Genomic DNA, 27466 nt, shown 5'->3' on the forward strand with positions numbered 1-27466 from the left:
TTCCCCTACCTAGACGATTGGCTAATCAAAACCAACTCCCTAACAAAGTGTTCACACCACACAGAGTATGTCATACAAACCCTCTACAAACTCGGTTTCTCCATCAACTATGCAAAATCACACATTCTGCCGTGCAAAACACAGCAATACTTAGGAGCGACAATCGACACAACAAAGGGGATAGCCACTCCAAGTCCACAAAGGGTTCAACATTTTTACAAGGTTATACAAGCCATGTATCCGACACAAAAAATACATGCAAAGATGGTATTAAAACTCCTAGGCATGATGTCTTCATGCATAGCCATTGTCCCAAACGCAAGACTGCACATGAGGCCCTTACAACAGTCCCTAGCATCGCAATGGTCACAGGCACAGGGTCACCTTCTAGATCTGGTGTTGATAGACCGCCAAACATACATCTCGCTTCTATGGTGGAACAGTATAAATTTAAACAAAGGGCGGCCTTTCCAAGACCCAGTGCCACAATACGTGATAACAACAGATGCTTCCATGACAGGGTGGGGAGCACACCTCAATCAACACAGCATCCAAGGACAATGGGACGTACATCAAACGAAGTTGCATATAAATCACCTCGAATTGTTAGCAGTATTCCTAGCGTTGAAAGCATTTCAACCCATCATAACCCACAAATACATTCTTGTCAAAACAGACAACATGACAACAATGTATTATCTAAACAAACGGGGGGGGAACACACTCGACACAGCTGTGCCTCCTGGCACAAAAGATATGGCAATGGGCGATTCACAACCACATTCGCCTAATAGCACAGTTTATTCCAGGGATCCAGAATCAACTAGCAGACAACCTCTCTCGAGATCACCAACAAGTCCACGAATGGGAGATTCACCCCCAAATTCTAAACACTTACTTCCACATTTGGGGAACATCTCAAATAGACCTATTTGCAACAAAGGAGAACGCAAAATGCCAAAACTTTGCATCCAGGTACCCACACAGGCAGTCTCAAGGCAATGCTCTATGGATGAATTGGTCAGGGATATTTGCATACGCTTTTCCCCCTCTCCCTCTCCTTCCATATCTAGTAAACAAATTGAGTCAAAACAAACTCAAACTCATACTAATAGCACCAACATGGGCAAGACAACCCTGGTACACAACACTACTAGACCTGTCAGTAGTACCCCATGTCAAGCTACCCAACAGGCCAGATCTGCTAACACAACACAAACAACAGATCAGGCATCCAAACCCAGCATCGCTGAATCTAGCAATCTGGCTCCTGAAATCCTAGAATTCGGACATTTAAACCTCACCCAAGAATGTATGGAGGTCATAAAACAGGCTAGAAGGCCATCCACTAGACACTGCTATGCAAGTAAATGGAAAAGATTTGTTTGCTACTGCCATAGTAATCAAGTTCAACCATTACATGCATCTCCAAAGGATGTAGTAGGATACTTACTACATTTGCAGAAATCAAATCTGGCCTTCTCTTCCATAAAGATACACCTCGCAGCAATTTCTGCATACCTGCAGATTACCCATTCAACTTCACTATTTAGGATACCTGTCATTAAAGCGTTTATGGAAGGCCTAAAAAGAATTATACCACCAAGAACACCACCTGTTCCTTCATGGAACCTCAACATCGTCTTAACAAGACTCATGGGTCCACCTTTCGAACCCATGCATTCTTGCGAAATGCAATTCTTAACGTGGAAGGTTGCATTTCTCATTGCCATTACATCTCTAAGAAGAGTAAGCGAAATTCAAGCGTTTACTATACAGGAACCTTTTATTCAAATACACAAAAATAAGGTAGTTCTAGGAACCAATCCTAAATTTTTACCAAAAGTTATTTCACCGTTCCACTTAAATCAAACAGTAGAACTACCAGTGTTCTTTCCACAGCCAGACTCAGTAGCTGAAAGGGCACTACATACATTAGACATCAGAAGAGCACTAATGTACTACATTGACAGAACAAAACTAATTAGGAAAACAAAACAACCGTTTATTGCATTTCAGAAACCTCATACAGGAAACCCAATATCAAAACAGGGTATAGCCAGATGGATAGTTAAGTGTATCCAAACCTGCTACCTTAATGCAAAGAGAGAGCTGCCCATTACACCAAAGGCACACTCAACCAGAAAGAAAGGCGCTACCATGGCCTTCCTAGGAAATATTCCAATGAACGAAATATGTAAGGCAGCCACATGGTTTACGCCTCACACATTTACTAAGCACTACTGTGTAGACGTGCTATCCGCACAACAAGCCACAGTAGGTCAAGCCGTACTAAGAACTTTATTTCAAACTACTTCCACTCCTACAGGCTGAGCCACCGCTTTTGGGGAGATAACTGCTTACTAGTCTATGCACAGCATGTGTATCTGCAGCTACACATGCCACCGAACTGAAAATGTCACTTACCCAGTGTACATCTGTTCGTGGCATTAGTCGCTGCAGATTCACATGCGCCCACCCGCCTCCCCGGGAGCCTGTAGCCGTTTGGAAGTAATCTTCAACATTTGTACATTTGTAAATATATTACTTAAACTTTATTTTGTACATACTTATTCATTCCATTGCATGGGCACTATTACTAACATACACAACTCCTACCTCACCCTCTGCGGGGAAAACAATCGAAGATGGAGTCGACGCCCATGCGCAATGGAAACAAAGGAGGAGGAGTCCCTCGGTCTCGTGACTCGAAAAGACTTCTTCGAAGAAAAACAACTTGTAACACTCCGACCCAACACCAGACGGCGGACTATGCACAGCATGGGAATCTGCAGCGACTAATGCCACGAACAGATGTACACTGGGTAAGTGACATTTTCATTTCATTGCAAGACATCTTGATTTGGCTACCTTAACCAATTTGGAATTGCCATCCGTGGTAATTCTGAGGTGTTATACGTCCCTAGATATTTTTGACGATGGTCCTGGCTCATCGGCCATTTTGGATGCATTCAGTTTAAAAAGACTCTATATCAGCCATTAGTCAACGACCAGGAGACAACTGAAGATTTTGGATTCATAGTTCTAGCAGGTGGACTGAAAGCCATTGGTCACTTCTGATACTGGTGCCACGTAGTGACTATTGCTTTTATGCTGTCTGATTTTAAAGATAATGTAGAAGTAAGGATATTAATTGTTCTGTTGTGTAGGGAGGATGTGGTCCAAATGAGAACTAAGCCCTTGTTGCCAGCTTCCTTGAGTTTTGTATTAGTGTGCCATGATCAACTGTGTCAGAGGCCGCTGAACGGTACAAGAGATGTAGGACAGTAACCCCATTCGAGTCCACTGTTTTTAGAAACTAGGGCTCATTCAGCACCTCTTCCTGGATGGAATTCAGTTTGGAAGTCGTAAAGTAGGGAATGGTCTTCAATCAGTTGTGACATCTGGGTGAAGGCTGCCCTTCCTTTAAGTTTGTTCAGGAATGCTCTGGTTGCTGTAGGTCTGTAGATGTCAGGGTTTTAAAACTCCAGGCTAGGTTTATTTATTTAACAGGCATATGTATGTTTTGAAGACTTATTGATAAACTCCTGTTGTTCAGGAGTTTTTGAAGAGTTTTCTGAACGGAATGGCCCCTGAAATTGTTAAAAGAATCTGTTTGAAAATTTGAGGAGCGCAAGGGTGAGTGGGCAGCTGACTGGTTTCCTTGCTTGGATAGTTCTTGGAAGGAGTGCAGAGGCTGTGATAGTCTTCCTGTGGAGGGGGTTATTGCTAATGAGTTGGGGCTTTTTTGTTTTTGCTTTTTAGAAAAAATCCAACATTTTTTAAAATTTGTATAATGAATTGCCAATATGTCTCAAAAACCTTGCAAAATTGGATTGGTTCCTTCTGTGCATTTTGCTCTACAGAATTCTGAGAGCATGTTCTAAAATTCTTTATTAGCACATTTTGTGTGGTTTATTTGGCTGGAATAGTATAGTTTTTAGTTTTGTTTTATTGCTCACTTGTATGTTCTGTCATGTCTGTGTAGGCTTATTTTATCTTGAGGGTTTTTTTGTTCTGAGCCAGTTGAGTTGAAGCTGGGCAAATTGTTTTTGATCTTTTTTAATTCAACATTCCTCCAAGTAACATGTTTTCTTTTGTGTAGGTGATTTTGATGGAATAAAGAGATGTTTTCAGAGGAGTTAAGAGATCAAAGGCTTTGCAAAGCCATCCTAGAGTGTTTGTGCAAAGTTCATTGTGATAAGATCTTTGTTCATTGTAAGCAGGTGTTCTAGTTCTTCCAAATTTAGCTTGTTCCAAGATCAATATGTTGTTGCGGCTAAGATGGATTTAGCTGGGGTAAGCTGTGGTGTCTGTTGGAAGGCATCCAGGCAGGGTCTGACCATGTAACCAGGGTAATGCTTTGAAATATGGCTGGGTCTGCTTTGATAAAAAAATGACCCCTAAGATATTCCCTGCGATGTGTGTGGAATTGGGAATGAGCTGTGGTAGGTTGTGTGGGTCTAGGCCAGTGTGGATGGTTTTGGGGTTTGGTATATTACACTTGTCAAACTATATGTTGTGGTAGTCAACGAGGAACAGGTAAGAATTTATTGAAAGAAGGTTAGAGATTGTGTTTAGAAATATGTCTTGAAATGATCCATTGCTTGGTGGTCATCTGTAATCCAGGAGAAAGTTTCATGGAATAGGTTTGGGTAGGGTTGTGTCTGACAAAGCGCGTCACACCCTCACCGGCTTTGGTGAGATTTTTTGTTTCCATGAAGATGACATCTAAGACACCTCCTTGTTTGCCTATGCCATTTTTTTGTCACAGTTTGATAGCCTGGTGGAACTGATACATGCAATACTGGTGCTGTATCTTCCTCTAGCCATGACTCAGTTATTGAGAGTATGTCACGTGCTGTGTCTGTCAGTAGATCAGATATGTGATTCTTTTTCTTTTTTTTATTTTGGAACGAGCATTTATCAGTAGGCAGTCTAAAGAATGTTTTTTGCAGGTGGTGTGAGTTTGTGATTCAGGAGAGTGAGTATTGTACTTTGAAGTTGTATGTGGTGTGCTATTTGTGGTGTTGGTAAGTGTTGCAGGACATAGAAAATGCTTTTTACTTATTGTTTTCTTACTCCAAAAGACTTTGGAGACATTTTTTCAGGTCTGTGTGTGGGTGGTGGTGAGATTGGTTGGAATTGTGGGGGTGGGCTTTGGAGTTGTCTCTAAAACATAGGCTTACTGGGTGATAGACAAGGGGATGGGAGGGTATAAAGAGTGTCAAGGAGTTGCCTTCCTTTGCGTATGTTGGAGGTGGAAAGTATATGCGTGAGGAGTGGTGGTGGAGCACAAGTGCTGTGTTTTATGCCTCTGTATTTTGAAATGTGATAGAATAGTGAGTGTTGTGTGATTATGGATTGCTCAGTTGGTGTCCTTGTTTCTTGGAAAGTGTGAGGTGGAGAAGGGTTTGAATGTGTGGTATTTATATTGCCATTCACACCAAACTGGATGCGAGTAGGTATTTTGGGGTCTTTTTGAGTGTATAAGGTTATCAGATTAATTTTATATGTGTCTTGTTTCGGTGTGATTTTATGATCTGATATTTGTAGTAGGTGTAAGATTTTAATGTAAAGGACAAGTGAGTAGTGGATGTTGACAGAGAGGGAGAATGTGATTAGTTGTGAGAGGAGAGTCTCTGTGGATCATGAGAGTAGTTGAAGAGGTGTTTAAGCGAGTAGGAGGAAACCGTTGCCTTGTCACTGAAGGGAATATTGAAAGTGTTGCTATTTATTTTTTTACAAGAAGAGTAAGTTTGTGTGGTGAGTCGATATTATGGAGGGTTTAAGAAAGGGTTCAAAAGAATGGGTGTTTGAGAGATTGAGGATATGTGCTTTGCGGGTTATTGGTATATTACAAAAATTTGGTTTTGCTTGTGTTTTAGTACAGAGTTGTAGTTTGTGTAAGAGTTTGTAAATGTAGGGGTAGAAGAGTATAATGGAGTGTGTTATATGAGTGGATTGTGTGTGATGAGTGAGTGGTGAAGAGTGACCTTGTCCCTTTTGAGAGAGAGACGTGTGTGTTTGCTGTGAGTTTGTGAGCATGGCTGTGTTGATGAGTGTTTCCTGGTGAGTGATTGTGAAATGCCACATTTTTGGCTCTCTAGTCTTCTTGACCCGAGGAGGCCCAAACAGACAATTGCCTTTGTCCTCTCTGCCATTAGCCTTGATGCCCGAGCTGAGATGCCCTGAGAGAAAGGCTTGTAAAGGCTGGTGGTGAGGTCACAAGACACTCTATCAGCCTCTTAGGCTCACCTGATGGCCCAGCCTCGAGGTTGGGCCTTCAGGCTATGCATGAAAGGAGGCAGGGAATCACCAAAACTCATTTCTTCCTTCAAAAAACATTAGCCTACTGACATTTCTGAGCCCCAGCAAAGAACTTGGAGCATGTAACAAAAACATTTCCTGTTAAGAGGACTGGCTGGGTACTGGACAGCACCTACCTGCAGAGTTTCAGGAGAGAAGAATCTGGACTAAACCTGCTCAAAGTTAGGCATTTGGAAGGGGGTTTGCAACTGCCAATGATTGACAGCAGCATCAGGACACATCTATGTACGGTGAGCATGCAAAATCCAAATATTTATAACGTGGTCAGAGTTCTAGGTCAGCATACTTTTATATCAGTATGACTGGGCATTCACCCGTCTCTTCCCAACAAGGGCATGCTTTCCACCATAGCAACCATACTATAAACTTGTGACTCATGCTCACTCCCTTCCCCTTCATTGCTCATCAGTGTGTACAAGCAGACACCAAAGACTCTATTTCTAAGTATTTGGCTGAAAGGAGTCCCACTCTATTCTTGGATGGCTGTCTGTTCTTTTCTCTTAAGTGAATACTGCCCTTCCTGACTATTCTGTTTACCTGTTTTCATTAAGAATTTGAGTTTTTTGCGGCACAACAGCTGAATATTGTGTGAAACATGCCCATGCATATTGTCACTGACTTTTTAGTTGTATAGGACTTTCAAGCTGAAAAACATACACACCAATAATCGCTTTATTCTAATTCTATGCCTTACAACAGTGGTTCCCAACCTTTTGACGTCTGCACAACATATCTGATAGACACAGTATGACATCTGCAGTTCAGCTGCGCTAAGCAAGATGTACATTGTTTTCAAACGATGGTCATATATGGACTGTAGTATACTTGACTTAATGCCCCATACTCTGTTACATTTTAGGCCTTCATTTGTACGGGCTGGTATTTTCATGTAGTAATACCAAACTCTGTAAATAGTAGTTCTACAGAGTGCGGTATATCAGAATTCTGATGTATTGAATGTGGGATAATGTAGAAAAAAACAGTTTTTCCCATGTCTGAGGTGTGAAGCTCAGAATAATGTGTATTTTCTCATTTTTACCTTGTGAAAATCATGCAGAAAGAACCTATTTGATACTATAATTGTCTGACATCTTGGGCAGGAGCAGCTCGCGGGGGTGGGGCGGCGAGCGGGGAAGGGGTAATATACATTAAATTGTTCAAATAAAAAAAAACACTTACTTGGATGCTGCCGTTCCGCTCCTCCGTTCTCTGCCGCGCCGCAGGCACAGGCTCCCAGCCTGCCCTGCGGCCAATCCTGACGCTGCTCAGAGCAGCATCAGTATTGGCTGGGAGCACCCAGCCAGGGCGCTCCCAGGCAGACTGGGAGCCTGTGCAGGTTCTTTCCAGGCGTGCAACCTTGTTGCTGGGCTGGAGAGAGCCTACAGTGCATATGTGTTTGGCCAGCCCGAGACAGCCGTCCAATTCGCAGAATCGGCCATTTGCGACCGCTAAAAAGCTTTTTGGGATGTACCAAGGCCATATTGTGATTCGTTGCAGTTTGGCTTTGTGATTCGACGATAGGAAGGGGCGTGTTTTGGGCGTCACAAGGGACCCCTTCCCCATTGTGAATGTTTGTAAAAACATTTTAACAGTATTTTTCAAGAGCAGGCAGTGGTCCCACGGACCACTGCCTGCTCTTAAAAAATTTAACGAAAACATTTCATTTTCTTCTTTAAACGCATTCTGTTTTCCTTGAGGGAAAACGGGCTACATTTAAAAAAAATGATTGCTTTATTTAAAAGCAATCAAATATATGTTTTTTTGCTGACCCCATCAGGCCAACATCCCTGTGATTTTTGCGATTCCCCAATGGGTCGCAAAGTGAGACCTACCTCATGGACATTAATGAGGTAGGTCTATTTGCGACCCAGTGGGAATCACAAATGAAACTCAAAAGTGTTTCATACATTTGAAATTGCGAATTCCTTATTGCGTTTCACATGGAATTGCAATGAACAACTCCCAATTTCAAACTTTCATACACGTGTCCGTTACTCTCCTGAGCAAAATGATTGACCTTCAGGCACATCTGGAGACATTATAAACAAACGGTTAAAGGGAGGTAGCAGTATGTTAAACAAATATTCTGCATTACTGAGAATAAAGTAAACCAACACAGTAAAAATGTGGAAAGACTATCCACCTCCAAAACTGTTTATATCGAGAAGATGTCTTCATAAATCAATATGTGATTTAAAAATATTTCACTCTGATTTAAAGTCCTAAATTCAGACAAACTCAACTCCCACCAATTTAATGTCTGAGTTATTTCACTATCTGTGTTCCATTGTTGGACATATGTACACGTCGTTTTTGTAGGGTGGTGTTTATGTAAAGTAGATATTCCGTCAGTCGATCTTTTATTGTCTGCTTTGCAGCCTGTTTTTAAGATTTGGTTTCGCATGCTAACATCGTATTGTACTTGATGTATTATTTATTTGGCAAAATAAAATTGCTGTTTGCAAAACATATAATTTCGGTGAAACGAGAATTGGCAGTGGTACTTCCTAAAACTAACTGAGGAATGGGGAAGGATGCAAGGCGAGAAGTAGGCATGAGAGGGAGACTAGAAATGCAATCAACATCCTATTTAAGCATTCTTAGCAGACCCTGCCTGAGATCTAATTATACCCCTCTGAGAAGTGTTTTCAGTTTGTAACAGAGCTAAATCGAAATGGGGCCTGTCCAGTCAGGCTGTTTCTCCCATCCAAGAGTGTTGGTTTACAGCAGATTTTGCCAGTGATGATCAGCTCAGCTGCTTTTTTCCATCAGTCACCAGCAGTGAATTTCCAGGATGTCTGAAGCTCACGTGCTTGATCAGTTGATGTATTTAGCAAAGCCAGTAGGTGTGGCTTTAATGTGCTAACATATGCAAACACAGGCGTGCACAAATGTTTTTTTCATTTATTAGCGCATCAAAGGACACCCATATATGAAGCAAACAAACTAACATGAATTAAATGCCGCATGCAAATTCAAAATATGAAGAACATACAAGGGGTCTCAACCAACAAGCCAATGACTGAATGGGATTGACCGAGAGCTCCTTTCTGCATATTTCTTTGTATGTTCATTTTGAGAATGATGACGTGAGATCGGTCAGACTTCCTGTAGCCAGATCAACAAAACACAACCCTGAATATGTTTAAAAAAAAAAAAGAAAGAATTGTGTTTAATTACTTCTTGGTCCTGACTTGAATTTAATGCCCTACCTTCATCGGTTATTTGATATGTGTAAGACATGATACATGTGTATATTTGGGAGGTGTGTAAAGTGATAAACATCACCAACACCATTTTAGAGCTCCTTAGAGCATCACCGGTTACAGCAGAAAGCACAGTGACGTTTTTTGTGACCTTGGAGTGGTAGCTTAGCAATAACCTTAAATGGCCGATGAGCTTTGAAAGGGTGAGCATATGTAACCGTCTTGATCTGCACCAAGAGAGTGTCGCCGACCTCTTTTTTTTTTTTTAGTGATTTCTTTTTGTTCTTTTAAAAATACTGTTGAAAATGGGCCTGATAGCAGGATCAGCCCACCTCTTCATTCCCTACACTCCGCTGCCAGCTGCAGACCGTCGGAGTGACAGGGAACAATACACAACCAATTCAAGCCTGAGTCGGCTTGACTAACAGACATGCACAGTTGTATTGTTCTGAGAGCTGGTGCCAAGCAGTTTGTTACAAAGGAGGGCCACAAATTCACGTCCTACAGCTCTGAAATAGAACACTGATCTTCAGTACTACAAATCCAGTTGCAAGCCTCGTGTCCCAATAATAGTGTGTGTGGTTGCAGTGAAGAGCCTGTGACACAGCCAGTGTTCCTGCGGCTCCTGAATGATGGTTCATTGCATTACAGTCCCTACACAGTATTGGGAGCTGAGTGGTGGACAGCTAGGGGAAGTTGGGGCAGCCCAAGTGAGGCTTTTCACGGCTGTCCAGCACAAATATGAAATAAAAATGTTTAATACTGCTGCTTCTGTTGTTTGTGTGTGTGTGTGTGGGCGGGGGCCTGTCAGTGTGGCAATGCCACTCAAATCTCGGAAACCCTGTAACAAATGCTGAACCACCACCCTTATTAATATTGAAACTATAATTCTCGCAAAATCTCTGGCTAACTGGTAGGTCGGGGTTGTTCACATGCTTGTGCACCCACCCAAAATGGATGTGCGCCCAGTAGAAGGGCGAGGCACTGCATCGGGCAAGCACAAATGGCCCTTGCTCAAATACGTGAGCTGTCCAGGCCATGTACATTCATGCTGGTAGACCTTGAAAAAGCCTTCGGATCACTTAGTTAAAGTTTCCTCTGGTTGGCACTGGACGAAATAAATGGGAGAATTAACTACCCCCTTGTATTGGGGGAGGAACCTGACAAGGACGCTCTCCTTTCCCCTTACGTTTCACACTGGTATTGGAGCTCCCGCAGCACTGCCATGCACATGTTTGGGAGTTCAAGCAGTAAATTGACACAAAAGACCTTAAATGCTCGTTTTTAACATTATCCCCAATAGCAAAGGTGCAGACTGATTGAAATTCTGTTTTTATATTCAGGCCTCTGGTTTAAAGGTGAAATGAGGCAAATTGGCCTGATGCACAACTGCCAGGTCACTAATTGACAAATCAGGATGGCGATCAAGACATTTGGATTTAAATACTTTGGAGTTTATATTGTCATAGAATAGAAACTATGTTGAGTGCTGCACGAGCAACTTTAAGTGGGTTGGCAAACCGACAAGGACCACCATTGACAAATTTGACCAAAATGGTAAATACAGGAGTAATGGGAATGGTGTATATGAGACGGTGTTACTGGGTGTTCCCTGGATTCACATGCTGATGTGAGCGATTGGCTTTTTGTGGACAGGACAAACCCGGTCTTTGTGATTTGAGAGAGACCAATTAAAATCAACATGAGTTCTGGTTTTTTGGGGGTTTCCACATGGATACCCAATTCCCCAAATGCTCGCCATGACCAAAGTGGTCTTGGGCTAATAGTGTAAATCCCACCAGTGACTAGGATGGGTGGGTAGGCTTAAGCAGGAAACTCTGTTAGGCAGGGAATGAAGCTGCTGCAAACAACAAGCCTAGAAGGGTTTAACAAGTGGGACTGTAGTTCCATCTACAAACTAACTGATATTTGGGAAGGGATATAAAGTCCTTTGTGATACTTGAGGAGGAATATCAACTCAGTGGTCCTTGCAACTAAGACTCACACTTGACACCTACAAAACAGAGACGAATGCCCCCCACACGAAATTGAATACAATAGATGCCAAATTGGTCATTGAATAAGTAGTTAGAGGGGACATCTCAAAAGTATATCAGATAGTTATCCAAGATGCTCCAAACTGTTCAAGGCGTAGAGAATAAAGTGGGAGGGGGATCTGCCTACTGTGAAGGAGACCGATTGGAGAAATGCCTCAATTGCACCATGAGTGTGAGCAATATCAGGGAGACTACGCTTAATCCAACTATACCCCTGAACTACTGTGAAAGAGAGAAAAAACGAATTCCCCATACTGCAGTAGATGCCATTTAGTGGCAGTTTCTTTCACATTGCATTATAGTGCCTTTTAGTCCAGCATTATTGTCAAGATGTCACCCAGACAGTGCCACTGGGGAAACCTTTCAGACTCTCTACTGTTGGGTGGCCATTTTAGTTATAGCTCCATGCACGTTAGTTTAACACACTAGGCCACTGTGCACTTTGACCTAGATATATTTTATTCGGCTTTGCATTATTATTTTTACAATAACCAGTTTTATGGTCTTGTTTTATTTTCATCTAACTGTTTTTGCTTAGCCCAGCACTTTTGCTCTCAAACAAGACATTGTTGATCACTTTGTGCTTCAGTCAAGGTTACAGTTTGGTACATTGCCGGTGAATGTGGTAGAAGTTTAGTCACCTACATTCGTAGAAAATACACATCCTTACGTAGGGACATTTTCTTAGAACATTAACTTTGTTATTATAAAAACACTTCTTAGTTCCATTACACGTCAAGAGGGAGATTGCAGCCAGGGAACCACGACTGTATGCTGATTGCTGAATGCTTCGCTGCAGATGCTAACGCAGACTACAGGCCTTTGCTCAGGTATGAGGGTTGATGTCCTCCCGGGGGAACCTGAAAGGTAGAATTAGAGTTTAACATGCAGTGCTCAGATTATGACTTAGATAGGAAATAGTCTATAAATCCTAGTGACAATATGATAGCATTATTCTTATGCTTCACTCTCCTCGTCACCATTTTAATATTGTCATATTGTGTTGTCCTGGTTATTGCAGCTCATGCTTTGCTATCTAAAATGCAGTCATTTTATTAAACTAGTCTTTAAAACTCATACTGCTTTTTATTGTCATTTATATATGAGACCGAATTGTGAATGAGAGAACCGGGTGCGACCTGAGTGAACACGACTTCCCTGAGAAGTATAATATGTCATGCTCTCGGCGGCCCAATCATCTCTATCTCGTGGTGGAGACGAGGCACTGCTAGTTAGCTGGAGCAAAACCCGGATTTGGAGCGACAGGTGTCACCCACAGTGGGTCAGATTCAGTCTCCCACACTGTGGGCTATCTTGCTGCTCAAAATCCAGTAGCCTCATTAGAATAATTAAAGCCTACGCATCACTACCATTTTTATTTATTTGGGTGGTGGGAAAACACACATTGGTGGGACTGGGAGCCCTTCTTGTGAAGGAAGACTTTGCTAAATAATGCAGGGCAATGTCTGCCCTCAAGTATTTGGGAAAGTCTTTTTTTTACAAAAAGGGCTCACAGTCCCACTAATGTCTAAGGGGTATCAACAGATGGGCTCAATGTGAAGAGCTTACTTATTAAGCCAGAGTTTGTCCCCATTGTTAGACTTGGCATCCTTGGCGTGGTCTCCTCTAACATTTTTGCCTCTGTTCCCCAGGTTGTTGATGTATGCTGGACTCTGTTTTTTCTGTTTTTGTTACTCTGGGCACTTTACCACTGCTATCCAGTGCTAAAGTGCAAGTGCCCCTATTTAAAATATATGTGTAATTGACTTTCCATGATTGGCATATTTGATTTACTAGTAAGTCCCTAGTAAAGTGCACTAGAGGTGGCCAGGGCCTTTAAATCAAATGCTACTAGTGGGCCTGCGGCACTGGTTGTGTCACCCACAATAGTAGCCCTGTAAACATGGCTCAGACCTGCCTCTGCAGTGTCTGTGAGTGCATGTTTAAACTGCTAATTCGACTTGGCAAGAGTACCCACTTGCCAGACCTAAACCTTCCCTTTTCATACATGCAAGGCACCCCTAAGGTAGGACCTCGGTAGCCCTGGCGGCAGGGTGCAATGTATGTTAAAGGTGGGACATGTACTTATGTGTTTTACATGTCCTAACAGTGAAATACTGCCAAATTCGGTTTTCACTGTTGCAAGGCCTATCTCTTCCATAGGTTAACATGGGGATTGCCTTTAAATATTATTAAAGTGCAGATTCCCTTAGGGAGCAAATAGAAATGCAGAGTTTAGGGTCTCTGAGCTTGCAATTTAAAAATACATCTTTTAGTGAAGTTGGTTTTTAGATTGTGTGTTTGAAAAAGCCACTTTTAGAAAATAGGCCTTTTCTTGCTTAAACCATTCTGTGACTCTGCCTGTTTGTGGATTCCCTGTCTGGGTCAGTTTGACAGTTGGGCGGTTTGCACCTCTCTCTAGACAGTGACACAAAGGGAGCTGGGGTGTAGCCTGCATATCCTGATGAGCCATCTGTGCTAGGAGGGAGGGGAAGAGTGGTCACTCACACCTGAAATGGCTGTGCCTGCCCTCACACAATGCAGTCTCTGACCCTCTGGTGTGTACCTAGAGCCTGGCCTGGGCAAGGCAGGATTTCACGAACAAGAGAGACTTTCCTTTGAAGTAGGCCTACTTCAAAGGCTGAAAGGGGTATAAGAAGAGCCCCCAAAACCCCTGAAAATTAGATCACTTCTGAAATCAAGAGGAACCTCTGCCAAGGAGAAGAGCTGAGAAGTGCTGCCCTGCCTGTGACTGTGCTTTGTGGAGCTATCCTGCAGTTGCTGCTTCTGCCTGTGAAAGGGGACAAAGACTGGACTTTGTTGTGGATTCCTGCTTGAGAAGAATCTCCAAAGGCTTGGTCTGAGCTTGCCCCCTGTTCTGAAGTCTCAGGGCCATCAAAGACTTCCCCTACCAGCACTGCTGAGACTCCTGCCCTGACAAGTGGTGCCCTGTCCAATCTATGGGCCCTCGAAAGGAGAAGCTGGTGAAAATCCAAGACAACCAACTTCGGATGAATCCGGACCGACGCCGCTGCCAAATCCCGTGATGTTGCCTGCTACCGATTCCGTGGTCCTCGCTGGAGTGCGATGACCCTCGCAGGCCCGCCACCGCTGCAGCCCTGCCGAAAGTCTGTGACTCCGTGGACGTCGCCGCACCACGTCGTGACCGATGCCACCTGAAGTGCGAGAATTCAACATTTCGCACCAATGCCGCCTTACCTCCACCGCTCCGCAGCAAGGACCTCTTCCTGAATCCTCAGCTCCTCCGCCCCACAGCACCGGAATCGACGCCGCCTCTGATCCAGCAACGCCGTGATCCCTGACTTCGCACACTGGCTTGTTTTCACACTTTACTAAGGTACTGTACTTGGGGGTCTGCATGACTCCGTGCCCGTCGGATTGTTGGGAACGACTCAGTCACACCGCCGTGTTATCACATGATCGCAGCATTTTGTGTTTCCAAGTGCTATTTTTGAGTTTGATCTTTAAAAATTCATAACTTGTCTTGTGTATGTCAGATTTTTGTTGTGTTGGTCTTGTTTTGTTTAGATAAATATTAGCTATTTTTCTAAACCTGTGTTGAGTCGTTTTGTGGTGTTATGCTACTATATCACTGTGTGTGTTGGTACAAATACTTTACACCTGGTTTCTGAAGTTAAGCCTGCCTGCTCGTGCCAAGCTACCAAAAGGGTGAGCGGGGTTAACCAAGAGTGAATCTCCTTTACCCTGACTAGAGCGAGGGTCCTTGCTTGGACAGGGGGTAACCTGGCTGCCAACCAAAGACCCCATTTCTAACACCCATTAATCGAAAAGGATACAGAAGCTGTGGTAGGACTAATTTCACATTGTCATGAAACTGAATGCTGAGCACTCTCTGGTGTACTAAATGGATGACAGGAGCCGTAAAAGTAAGAGGTTGCAAGCATCTTTCTCTACCTCATGGTTAAAATCAATAAAAGTATATTATAAAAACAAAAGTATGGCATGCCAAGAACTGTCATCATTATGCCTTAAAAACACTCATCACCTTAAACTCCATCCAACCCTGAACCTATGCCACCCCTAAAGTTTACGCATCACTGAACTTTAAAAACCTTTAACACTCCTACACGCTACCCATCACTGAACCATAAAAACACTTCACACCCCTAAACACCACCCCTCACAATTCTCTGACTCCACCTATTTCACAGCTTTAAAAAACCCTTTCTATGCTCGAGCTCCACCCATCAATGGCATCATGCTGTTTGTTCCCAGTATTGCAAGAATTACCACCATTATGCCAGGGGGAAGTAATATTCCATGAGTGGGCTGCATATTGGCTTGGATGCTCACAATATATTTAGCATTACTGAGCCTTTGTCAGGAGAAACATTGTATCATGGGTGTTACCCTAAAATCATTCATGCCCACAATGTGGCTCTCCCTCCTATATTTCCTTTGTAAACGAATAAATGATCTGGGCATGCTTAGGGCATTGCCCAATTTCAATTTCTTGAAGTTTATTTGGGTGCCTGATGCTGTGCCTGTACGAACTGGAAATGCTTAGAGTACCTCATTAGTATTTGATGGTGATTTACTTGTTACTCACAAATTTCCCTCTTTTTTTTTTTGCAGATCTAGAAATAAATTCAGAGTCCAGCACTGACTATGAATATGAAGATGAAGTTAAACTTGTTATATTTCCAGATCACTTTGAAATCCCTTTACCAAATATAGAGGAATTACCAGCACTGGTCAGTAAGTGTGTTGTTTTGCTGTGGACCCGAAGCTTACCTGTTGGCCTATGGTTGTTAGGTTTCCCTTATATTAAATGCACCTGCAGGATCTCCCCACTCTGATCCATACCGCTGGTGGGATTCTAGCCATTTATCACTTTGTTGCTTATGCAGCTCCTTCACTTCTGAATCAGAAGTTTGTAATTTCTCTAAGGGTGGTAACATGTGTGGGCTCCTCTCAGGCCCCTTTACATTGATGAAGGCTTCAATAACTTTTTTACCCAGATTCTGTGCCAATGTGCATGAATTTGAACCTGTTTAGTAGGCATACCCTTTGTAATAACATTCAGCACTAGGTTCTGTATACTGTTGTTTTTGTTAACCAGTATGAATTTCCATCTTAAAAGGGATGTTCTCCCAACAAGCATGTTTAGAGGAACACACGTATTTCATATTAATGGCTGATAATGGTTGAGTGGGTGCTATGTAGATGCTAAATAACAAAAACAATAGTACAATATTGTTGCATCACTGGTCCGATCACCTATCATTCATACCAGCTTTAACAGCTGGTATGTCCCAATGGGTCTGGTGCCCAGCTTCATCACTTCTCTGTACGTTTCATGTCACATGGTTACTTAATTTTGTATGTAGTTAGACACATATTCTATTTTTAATAGGGTCCTTGAGGGAGGGCATGATGGTATGAACAAATGCTTAGCAAACTTTCCAGTGTGAGCAGTCACTAAGTGTGGCCGGTTAAAATCAGCCATTGTGTATACCTGTGTTTCTTCCTGTATGTAATGTTCTGTAATTGTATTTATATAGCGCATTCTACCCCTGACGAGGCTTCGAGGCGTTTTTCGGCGAGTAGCATGCTCCTCCTGAACCCAAGAGGAATTAGTATAGGGAATTAGGAATTAGGAGTACAGTATTAGTATTATTATGAGTTAATTTGAGCAGAAAACATGTGAGTTTGTTATTAGGATTCTCAAGAGTAATGGAGGTACTGATTACTCGGTAGGATCTGAGCATATTTCTCATATATATTTTCCCCAACCTAAAAGGTCTTACATGTTTACTGTAGGGAGTGTCTTATAAGCATGTATGATTCAGCCTTCTATACTTTCAGTATAAGGTAAATATACATAGTATTTAGATATTTGAAATTGGAGACAATACGTATAGAGATACGGTGGATGCTAAAAATCGATTTGAATGTCATACCCCTATGAAATAAGTCAGTAATATAGTTACACAGAGAGCGTCTTAGGGCCTTTTCAATAGTTTTGATTGGACAAACATGAAGACCTTATGCAACAAATGATCTAGACAGCTTGTGACTTGACACTTGCCAAACATCACAAGCTAAGCAGTCAGGCGCATTGAGTAGCGTGGTTCTTCAACCATCCTATCATGGAGCCCATAGCTAACAATTAGTAATGGTGTAATGTGACAAAAAAGTACTGTAGAATTTTGAATTTTTTTAAAGTACTGTTTAAGATTGCTTTTAAAGGAAGGAATAGAGAATACTCTGATCAAGCAGATGGAAGATAGTTCATCTCTTGGCACATTTCAGGACAAAACTGGATCTTGGATCTGTGTAAACTCCATTATGTTAGAGTGGCCAGTCCATGACATACTACAAGACTGTTTGAGGAGTCTCGCTGATGTGAGGCATTTACTTTGGACTAGATATCCTCATCTGTGTAGTGCTGAGCCTGAGATGTCAGATTAGACCGCCATGCCATGTTAATACCTCCTTTTTGTCTCAGCACCCCTCTCCTGCTTAGTGAAGTAGTCGCCAAACTGCACAGAATATACCTGAAAATAGGAACCGGAGACCTAAAATAATGACCTTTCCTATTCCCACGCATTACACAATGGGTAGAGAAGGATGGTTTGAAATGAAACCCCAGTGTAATAGCAGTAGGGTTGCATTCTATTTTAAAAGGAAATTGGCTGCCGTTAAATTGCGTCCAAGGTACCACTTAATAATGGTGCTAGTTTATCCCCAAACCCATGATGCCTATAACTCATGAACCAGAGATTTCCGAAGGAATGCTTCATTGATAGACAAAGATAAGTTTTTTTGTTAATTAAAATCATGAACATAAAACAAAGAAAATAAACCATACATCAAACCCTTTGGCATAACCCTTCAATCAGTATTTAAAAACATGAATACATCACACCTATTCCTTAAGGAGCTATACGTATCGTCATATAAAGCCCAAGGTGCTAAGCAGTATAGTTCTCCAAGAGGCTCTACCCCCAACCCACCTAATATAATAACACAAATTTGGTGAACCCCCAATGTATGAATTAATGTAGGACTTCTAGAACTTGAGCGCCTAATCATTGTTTTTGCAAAGTGCGATTTGCAAAATAAGGCGCGTAGTGGATACTAAAGTGGCAGGCTTAAACAAACAAACAAACAAAAGGGGTAGCCATGTTCATGTGTTAAAATATTACTAAAAGGACCAACCTGTTGATATCATCTTGCAGCCATTGTGCTTAAGGCTATAAAGTGCAGGATAAATGACGAGTACAAAGCCATTACTAACAGGACCAGCCCATGGACATCACCTGGCAGCCAATGTGCTTAAGGCTACAAAGTGCATACTGCATGATGGGCAAAAACCACAGGTAATAAACTTTAACAAGAATGCTCTCCAACGGGGCTGGAAGGCACAGAACCCTCCAGTGGGGCACCACCACCACTTCTCAGGATAGGGGGATAAAAGCAATATGTTTATTTGTACACATCTAATGTGGCCCCTAGCAGCCCATGCGGGGTGTAATCTGAGCACATCCTCAGCTTACCATTGGAGCCTTATTGAGCCCTCCTAAGGGTCTCCTCCTCTGCACGGCAGTATAGGGGGAATAGGCATTATGTTTCTTACTGCACACCTTTAATGCCCCCTAGCAGCACACCTTCAAGGTGCTATCTGAGCTCCCACTTAGCCCACCATTTACACTTTCCTGAAATAGAGGGACAAATCTCTACCAAGCAGTCTTTAGCCTTAGCCAGTCTTAAAAATGGCAATAAACTGCACCAGCCCTGTGTTCAGCTTAATGTTCCGAGTATTGAGGCTCCATGGCAGCTGATCAGCAAGTTCTTATTCCTAGGCCTTTCAATTTGTTCTGCATCAGGGCCTTCCACTACATGATTAAGCAGGGGCAAATACAGAGGACATGCAACAATGTTTCCTTCGCCTGATGGCATCAGCGGCACCTCGTATCCTCGGGTTGGGCTTCCTCCTGCCACTTGGGCTTGAAACCTAGGGTGGGGAGCACCCCCAGTCTCATTGACAGAAGTTTCTCCTTATAATTTCCAGAGTAGGTGGCCTCGAAAAAAGGAAAGATCCTGCGGCTCGTCATGCAAATTTACCACTAGCCATCCATGTGGTCGCTTGGCTAGGCTTATTTTGTTTTCCCCCCGACTTTCAGCCTGACTTTGTTCGCAGTTTTCTTAAAGACTTTCTCACTTGTGTCTAGCTGCCATAGTTCACTGAGTCCAAGGGTCTTGATGCTGTTCCACAAGTACTTTCGGAATCCACATTTCCGTCTTTGTAAATTGATTTTGGTCCAAACATAATGCGCTAGGGAGTCATTAGCAGCATTCCTCATTTTATGACAGCATTTTACAAAGCCCCCTGACCTGGTTAGACATTGTCTTACCAGTGAAAACCCAATCTGACTTGTGCAGGTAAGGGCCAACCTCGGCAGCTGGAAAATTTGCGTATGGGTCTGAATTGTGAGCTTATCCTGTACAATAGCATCTAGACCTAGCATTATTTCACCTCTGTATGAGGATCAGTTTCGACTTAATTACTGTGACAAGGTGTGACCCCCCTGGTGATTATGCTAAGGTTGAAAAGGCAAAATTTAGGGCGGTAGCTTTGCCTCTGATAGCATCCTTTAGTGGGGCAAAAGTGGTCCTCGAGTCAAGCTTAACCCCCAAATGGACTTACGTTGTTTTTATATTGGTGACCCGTTGAGATGCAATTTGCTTTGCCTGGTGATGTGCTTATTTAGTGGGATGACCATAGTTTTTTTTTAGATTAATCTGTAACTGATTTTCATCTGAATAAACCACTAAGCGGTTCATTAATTTTTGTAGCCCCACTCGGCTGCTACTGAGAAGGAACAGGTCATCCGTGTAAAGAATATTGAATAAAGGCAGCCCACCGAGACTCTGGGAATGGGACACCAACTCGTCAAGGGTTGGAGAGAGGTCTGAAATATACAGAATGAATAGGATCGGTGTGAGCACGCACCCCTGTTTCAGGCCAGTCGGTTTACCCATCTCCCCCATCCCCAACCTTGATCTTGACCCAAGTATGTATATATATGAGCCTGATTGCCCCCCAGATTGTGCGGACTTCTCCAACGCTGTAACTTTTCCCACAGCTTATCGCGTGGTACACGATCAAACACCGCTTTAACCCCCACTGTTGCCCGGTGCTGAGGACAAGACGAGCTCGTCCTGCTATGGGCCCTAGGGGGGAATGCTAGCGCTCCCCCCGATGGCCAAGCACCCCCTCCCCTAACGCCATTAGAGCCCCCCCCCCCCATTGGGGGCAGAAACCCCTAGACACCAGTTTTTTTTTTCTTTTGTTTATTTTTTTTTTTTATATATGGGAGCGACCCCTTAGGCAAGGGTTGCTCCCCTGGGGGCAAAATGAACTCAAGGCAATTTCTGCCCCCCTTGGGGTCAGATCGGCCTATTTCTATTAGGCCAATCTGCCCCCAAGGGGGTGGGGGGGGCAGAACCCGCTAGACACCAGGGATTTGTTTTTTGTCAGTTTCAGGGGAGGGGAGGTACCCCTTAGGCAAGGGTTGCTCCCCTGGGGGGCAAATTTGTTTTAGACCATTTCTGCCCCCTAGACACCAGGGATTCTTTTTTCTTTTGTTTATTTTTTTTTGGTTTATATGTGGCGAGCGACCCCTTAAGCAAGGGTCGCTCCTCTGGGGGGCAAATTGTCTTTAGGCCATTTCTACCCCCCTTGGGGGCAGATGGCCTATTTTTATTACGCCTATCGGCCCCCAAGAGGGGCAGAAACCACTAGACACCAGGGATTTTAACTTTGTTGCGTCAATTTCACGCAAGGGTAGCGACCCCTTAGGCAAGGGTCATTCCCCTGGAGGAATTTTTTTTTAGGCCATTTCTTGACCCCTTGGGGGCAGATCGGTCTATTTCTATTAGGCCGATTTGCCCCCGGGGGCAGAAACCACTTAGGCACCAAGGATTGGTGTGTGTGTATGTTTGTGTTTTGTTTCGGGGGCAGCCCCTTGGGCAAGGGTAGCTCCCCGTGGGGGAACATTACCGTTGGCCATATCTGCCCCCCTTGGGGGCAAATCGGCCTATTTTTGGAAGGCCCATCTGCCCCCAAGGGGGGCAGAAAGCCCACCAGGGACCAGGGAAAATTTTGTTTCAAAATAAGAGGGTGGGGGTATGGCCACACCCCCATCCAAATAAATGGGGCCAAAGTTGTTCTGTCCACCAGTGGGCAGATGGGGCAATTACCCCCGATCCCCACCCTGGGAGGGCAGAAAGTCTACTAGATGCCAGGGAATTAAAAAAAAAAAAGTGGGGTGGTAGCTAACACCCAATGTGGGCCTGGTTATGCCCTCACCCCAACTTAAGGGGATAACAGTCTTTCAGCTTTCCCCCCGCACACTAAAACATATTATCCCACGGCAAGCAAGAGGACATTTGATTATTTTGGGTATTTGTTTTACCTTTGGGCCATGACAGCTTGGCTAACTCTCAAAATCGTCCCACTTGGAAAGGTGAGGGCTGCACTTTTTGGACTTTGGGACGCTGCCATGTAGAAAAATCCACAAGACCTAGACACGTCTGAAAACTAAACATCTGGGTGGTTTCAAGGTAGTGTGCTTCACATGCACCCGCACCATTTTATTACCCACAGTGCCCTGCAAACCTCCAACTTTGCTGAAAATCACACATTTTTCCCACATTTTTGTGATGGAACCTTCCGGAATCTGCAGGAATCCACAAAATTCCTGCCACCCAGCATTGACTCATCTATACCGATAACAATTCTGACCCACTTGCCAGCCTAATTTTTTTTTTTTTTCCAAACTGCCCAATTTGGTCCCCCCTCAATTTCAACATGTTTTTGGCTCTTCCCTGTCACAGGCACTTGGCCCACCTACACAAGTGAGGGATCATTTTTCCATGAGACTGAGGGGAGCGTAGGGGGGTAGGAAATTTGTCCCGGTGCAGTGATCCCACACAGAAATGTGGGAACAATTTGTTTTTGTTTTTTTTAAGCTAAATTTGAGGTTTGCTGAGGATGCTGGGTAAGAAAACAATGGGGGATCCACACATGTCACACCTCCCTGGACTCCCTCGGGTGTCTAGTTTTCAGAAATGTCTGAGTTTGATAGGTTCCCTGTATGGCTGCTGAGCCCAGGACTAAAAATACAGGTGCCCCCCCCCCCTGCAAAAACAGGTTGTTTTGTATTTGATCATTTTGATGTGTCCGGATAGTGTTTTGGGGCATTTCCTGTCGCGAGCACTAGGCCTACCCACACAAGTGAGGTACCATTTGTATAGGGAGACTTGGGGGAACGCTGGGTGGAAGGACATTTGTGGCTCCTCTCAGATTCCAGAACTTTCTGTCACTGAAATGTGAGGAAAAAGTGTTTTTTTTTAGCCAAATGTTGACGGTTGCAAAGGATTCTGGTAACAGAACCTGGTGAGAGCCCCACAAGTCACCCCATCTTACATTCCCCTAGGTGTCTAGCTTTAAAAAATGCACAGATTTGGTAGGTTTCCCTAGGTGCCGGCTGAGCTAGAGGCCAAAATCCACAGCTAGGCACTTTGAAAGAAGCAGCTCTGTTTTCTTTGGGAAAATGTGATGTGTCCACGTTGTGTTTTGGGGCATTTCTTGTCGCGGGCGATAGGCCTACCCACACAAGTGAGGTGCCATTTTTATAGGGAGACTTGGGGGAATGCTGGGTGGAAGTAAATTTGTCGCTCCTCTCAGATTCCAGTACTTTCTGTCACCGAAATGTGAGGAAAAAGTGTTTTTTTTTAGCCAAATGTTGACGGTTGCAAAGGATTCTGGTAACAGAACCTGGTGAGAGCCCCACAAGTCACCCCATCTTACATTCCCCTAGGTGTCTAGTTTTCAAAAATGCACAGGTTTGGTAGGTTTCCCTAGGTGCTGGCTGAGCCTGAGACCAAACTCCACAGCTAGGCACTTTGAAAAAAACAGCTCTGTTTTCTTTGGGAAAATGTGATGTGTCCACGTTGTGTTTTGGGGCATTTCTTGTCGCGGGCGATAGGCCTACCCACACAAGTGAGGTACCATTTTTATTGGGAGACTTGGGAGAATGCTGGGTGGAAGGAAACTTGTGGCTCCTCTAAGATTCCAGAACTTTCTGTTACCGAACTTTGAGGTAAAATTGTTTTTTGGGCCAAATTTTGAGGTTTGCAAAGGATTCTGGGTAACAGAACCTGGTGAGAGCCCCACAAGTCACCCCATCTTGGATTCCTCTAGGTGTCTAGCTTTAAAAAATGCACAGATTTGGTAGGTTTCCCTAGGTGCCGGCTGAGCTAGAGGCCAAAATCCACAGATAGGCACTTTGCAAAAAACAGCTCTGTTTTCTTTAGGAAAATGTGATGTGTCCATTTTGTGTTTTGGGGCAATTCCTGTGGCGAGCACTAGGCCCACCCACACAAGTGCGGTACCATTTTTATAGGAAGACTTGGGGGAACGCTGGGTGAAAGTAAATTCGTTGCTCCTCTCAGATTCCAGAACTTTCTGTCACCGATATGTGAGGAAAAGGTTTTTTTTTTTGGGCCAAATGTTGACGTTTGCAAAGGATTCTGGTAACAGAACCTGGTGAGAGCCCCACAAGTCACCTCATCTTACATTCCCCTAGGTGTCTAGTTTTAAAAAATTCACAGGTTTGGTAGGTTTTCCTAGGTGCTGTCTGAGCTAGAGGCCAAAATCCACAGCTAGGCACTTTGCAAAATACAGCTCTGTTTTCTTAGGGAAAATTTGATGTTTCCATGTTGTGTTTTGGGGTATTTCCTGTCGCGAGCCCTAGGCCTACCCACACAAGTGAGGTACCATTTTTATCAGGGGAAACTTGGGGGAACGCTGTGTGGCAGTAAATTTGTCGCTCCTCTCAGATTCCAGAACTTTCTGTTACCGAACTTTGAGGTAAAAGTGTTTTTTTGGCCAATTTTGAGGTTTGCAGAGGATTCTGGGTAACAGAACCTGGTGAGAGCCCCACAAGTCACCCCATCTTGGATTCCTCTAGGTGTCTAGCTTTAAAAAATGTACAGATTTGGTAGGTTTCCCTATGTGCCGGCTGAGCTAGAGGCCAAAATCCACAGCTAGGCACTTTGCAAAAAACAGCTCTGTTTTCTTTAGGAAAATGTGATGTGTCCATTTTGTGTTTTGGGGCAATTCCTGTGGCGAGCACTAGGCCCACCCACACAAGTGCGGTACCATTTTTATAGGAAGACTTGGGGGAACGCTGGGTGAAAGTAAATTCGTCGCTCCTCTCAGATTCCAGAACTTTCTGTCACCGAAATGTGAGGAAAAGGTTTTTGTTTGTTTTGGCCAAATGTTGACGTTTGCAAAGGATTCTGGTAACAGAACCTGGTGAGAGCCCCACAAGTCACCTCATCTTACATTCCCCTAGGTGTCTAGTTTTAAAAAATTCACAGGTTTGGTAGGTTTTCCTAGGTGCTGTCTGAGCTAGAGGCCAAAATCCACAGCTAGGCACTTTGCAAAATACAGCTCTGTTTTCTTTGGGAAAATGTGATGTGTCCATGTTGTGTTTTGGGGTATTTCCTGTCGTGAGCACTAGGCCTACCCACACAAGTGAGGTACCATTTTTATAGGGAGACTTGGGGGAACGCTGGGTGGAAGTAAATTCGTTGCTCCTCTCAGATTCCAGAACTTTATGTCACCGAAATGTGAGGAAAAAGTGTTTTTTTTAGCCAAATGTTGACGGTTGCAAAGGATTCTGGTAACAGAACCTGGTGAGAGCCCCACAAGTCACCCCATCTTGCATTCCCCTAGGTGTCTAGTTTAAAAAAATGCACAGGTTTGGTAGGTTTCCCTAGGTGCCGGCTGAGCTAGACGCCAAAATCCACAGCTGGGCACTTTGAAAAAAACAGCTCTGTTTTCTTTGGGAAAATGTGATGTGTCCATGTTGTGTTTTGGGGCATTTCTTGTCGCGGGCGATAGGCCTACCCACACAAGTGAGGTACCATTTTTATTGGGAGACTTGGGGGAATGCTGGGTGGAAGGAAATTTGTGGCTCCTCTCAGATTCCAGAACTTTCTGTTACCGAACTTTGAGGTAAAAGTGTTTTTTTGGCCACATTTTGAGGTTTGCAAAGGATTCTGGGTAACAGAACCTGGTGAGAGCCCCACAAGTCACCCCATCTTGGATTCCTCTAGGTGTCTAGTTTTAAAAAATGCACAGGTTTGGTAGATTTCCTTAGGTGCCGGCTGAGCTAGAGGCCAAAATCCACAGCTAGGCACTTTGCAAAAAACAGCTCTGTTTTCTTTGGGAAAATGTGATGAGTCCATGTTGTGTTTTGGGGAATTTCCTGTCATGGGCACTAGACATACCAACACAAGTGAGGTACCATTTTTATCAGGAGACTCTGGGGAACGCTGGGTACAAGGAAACGTGTGGCTCCCCCCAGATTCCAGAACTTTCTGTCACCGAAATGTGAGGAAAAAGTTTTTTTTCTTTTTTTTGGCCAAATTATGAGGTTTGCAAAAGATTCTGGGTAACAGAACCTGGTGAAAGCCCCACAAGTCACCCCATCCTGTATTCCCCTAGATGTCTAGTTTTAAAAAATGCACAGGTTTGGTAGGTTTTCCTAGGTGCCGGCTGAGCTAGAGATCAAATCCACAGCTAGGTACTTTGCAAAAATCATCTCTGTTTTCTTTGGGAAAATGTGATGTGTCCATGTTGCGTTTCCTGTTGCGGGCGTTAGACCTACCCACGCAAGTGAGGTACAGTTTTTATCGGGAGACTTGGGGGAACACAGAATAGCAGAACAAGTGTTATTGCCCCTTGACGTTCTCTAGATGTTTTCCTTCCAAATGTAAGACAGTGTGTAAAAAATACATCTATTTGAGAAATGCCCTGTAATTCACATGCTAGTATGGGGACCCCAGAATTCAGAGATGTGCAAATAGCCACTGCTTCTCAACACCTTATCTTGTGCCCATTTTGGAAATACAAAGGTTTTCTTGATACCTATTTTTCACTCTTTATATTTCACCAAATGAATAGCTGTATACCTGGTATAGAATGAAAACCCATTGCAAGGTGCAGCTCATTTATTGGCTTTGGGTACCTAGGGTTCTTGATGAACCTACAAGCCCTATAAATCCCCACAACCAGAAGAGTCCAGCAGATGTAACGGTATATTGCTTTAAAAAATCTGGCATCGCAGGAAAAAGTTACAGAGTAAAATGTGGAGAAAAATGGCTGTTTTTTTTTTACCTCAATTTCAATATTTTTTTATTTTAGCTGTTATTTTCTATAGGAAAACCTTGTAGGATCCACACAAATGACCCCTTGCTAAATTTAGAATTTTGTCTATTTTGCAGAAATGTCACTAACTGGAAGGAGGCTAAAAGCACAAAAAATTGTAAAAGTGGGGTGTGTCCCAGGAAAATGCCAATATTGTGTTGAAAAATGAGGTTTTCTGATTCAAGTCTGCCTGTTCCTGAAAGCTGGGAAGCTGGTGATTTTAGAACCGCAAACGCCTTCTTGATGCCATTTTCAGGGAAAAAAACACAAGCATTCTTCTGCAGCCCTTTTTTTGAAAAAAAAAAAAACATTTTCGCTGTATTTTGACTAATTTCTTGGTCTCCTTCAGGGGAACCACAAACTCTGGGTACCTCTGGAATCCTTAGGATGTTGGAAAAAAAAAGGACGCAAATTTGGCTTGGGTAGCTTATGTGGACAAAACGTTATGAGGGCCTTGGCGCGAACTGCCTCAAATAGCTATAAAAAGGCCTGGCACCTGAGGGCAAAAAGGCCTGGAAGCAAAGGGGTTAAACAAAAAAAAAAACATATACAGCAGTGTGTAGTATCACTCGCTTTTTTCATGACCAGACCAAAACAACAAC

General features: G+C 43.5%; 1 protein-coding gene across 2 annotated transcripts in view; it reads left to right on the forward strand.

Moving 5' to 3' along the window:
• USP13 (ubiquitin specific peptidase 13) overlaps positions 1 to 27466 on the forward strand; it is a 263270-nt gene that overhangs the window by 72496 nt on the left and 163308 nt on the right. For both annotated transcript variants that reach the window (XM_069213085.1, XM_069213086.1), the window contains exon 4: positions 16211 to 16329. In XM_069213085.1, the coding sequence (XP_069069186.1) occupies positions 16211 to 16329 (119 nt within the window). The remainder of the gene's footprint in view (positions 1 to 16210; positions 16330 to 27466) is intronic.

The sequence above is a fragment of the Pleurodeles waltl genome, chromosome 11 (assembly GCF_031143425.1).
Source record: "Pleurodeles waltl isolate 20211129_DDA chromosome 11, aPleWal1.hap1.20221129, whole genome shotgun sequence".
Taxonomy (NCBI): domain Eukaryota; kingdom Metazoa; phylum Chordata; class Amphibia; order Caudata; family Salamandridae; genus Pleurodeles; species Pleurodeles waltl.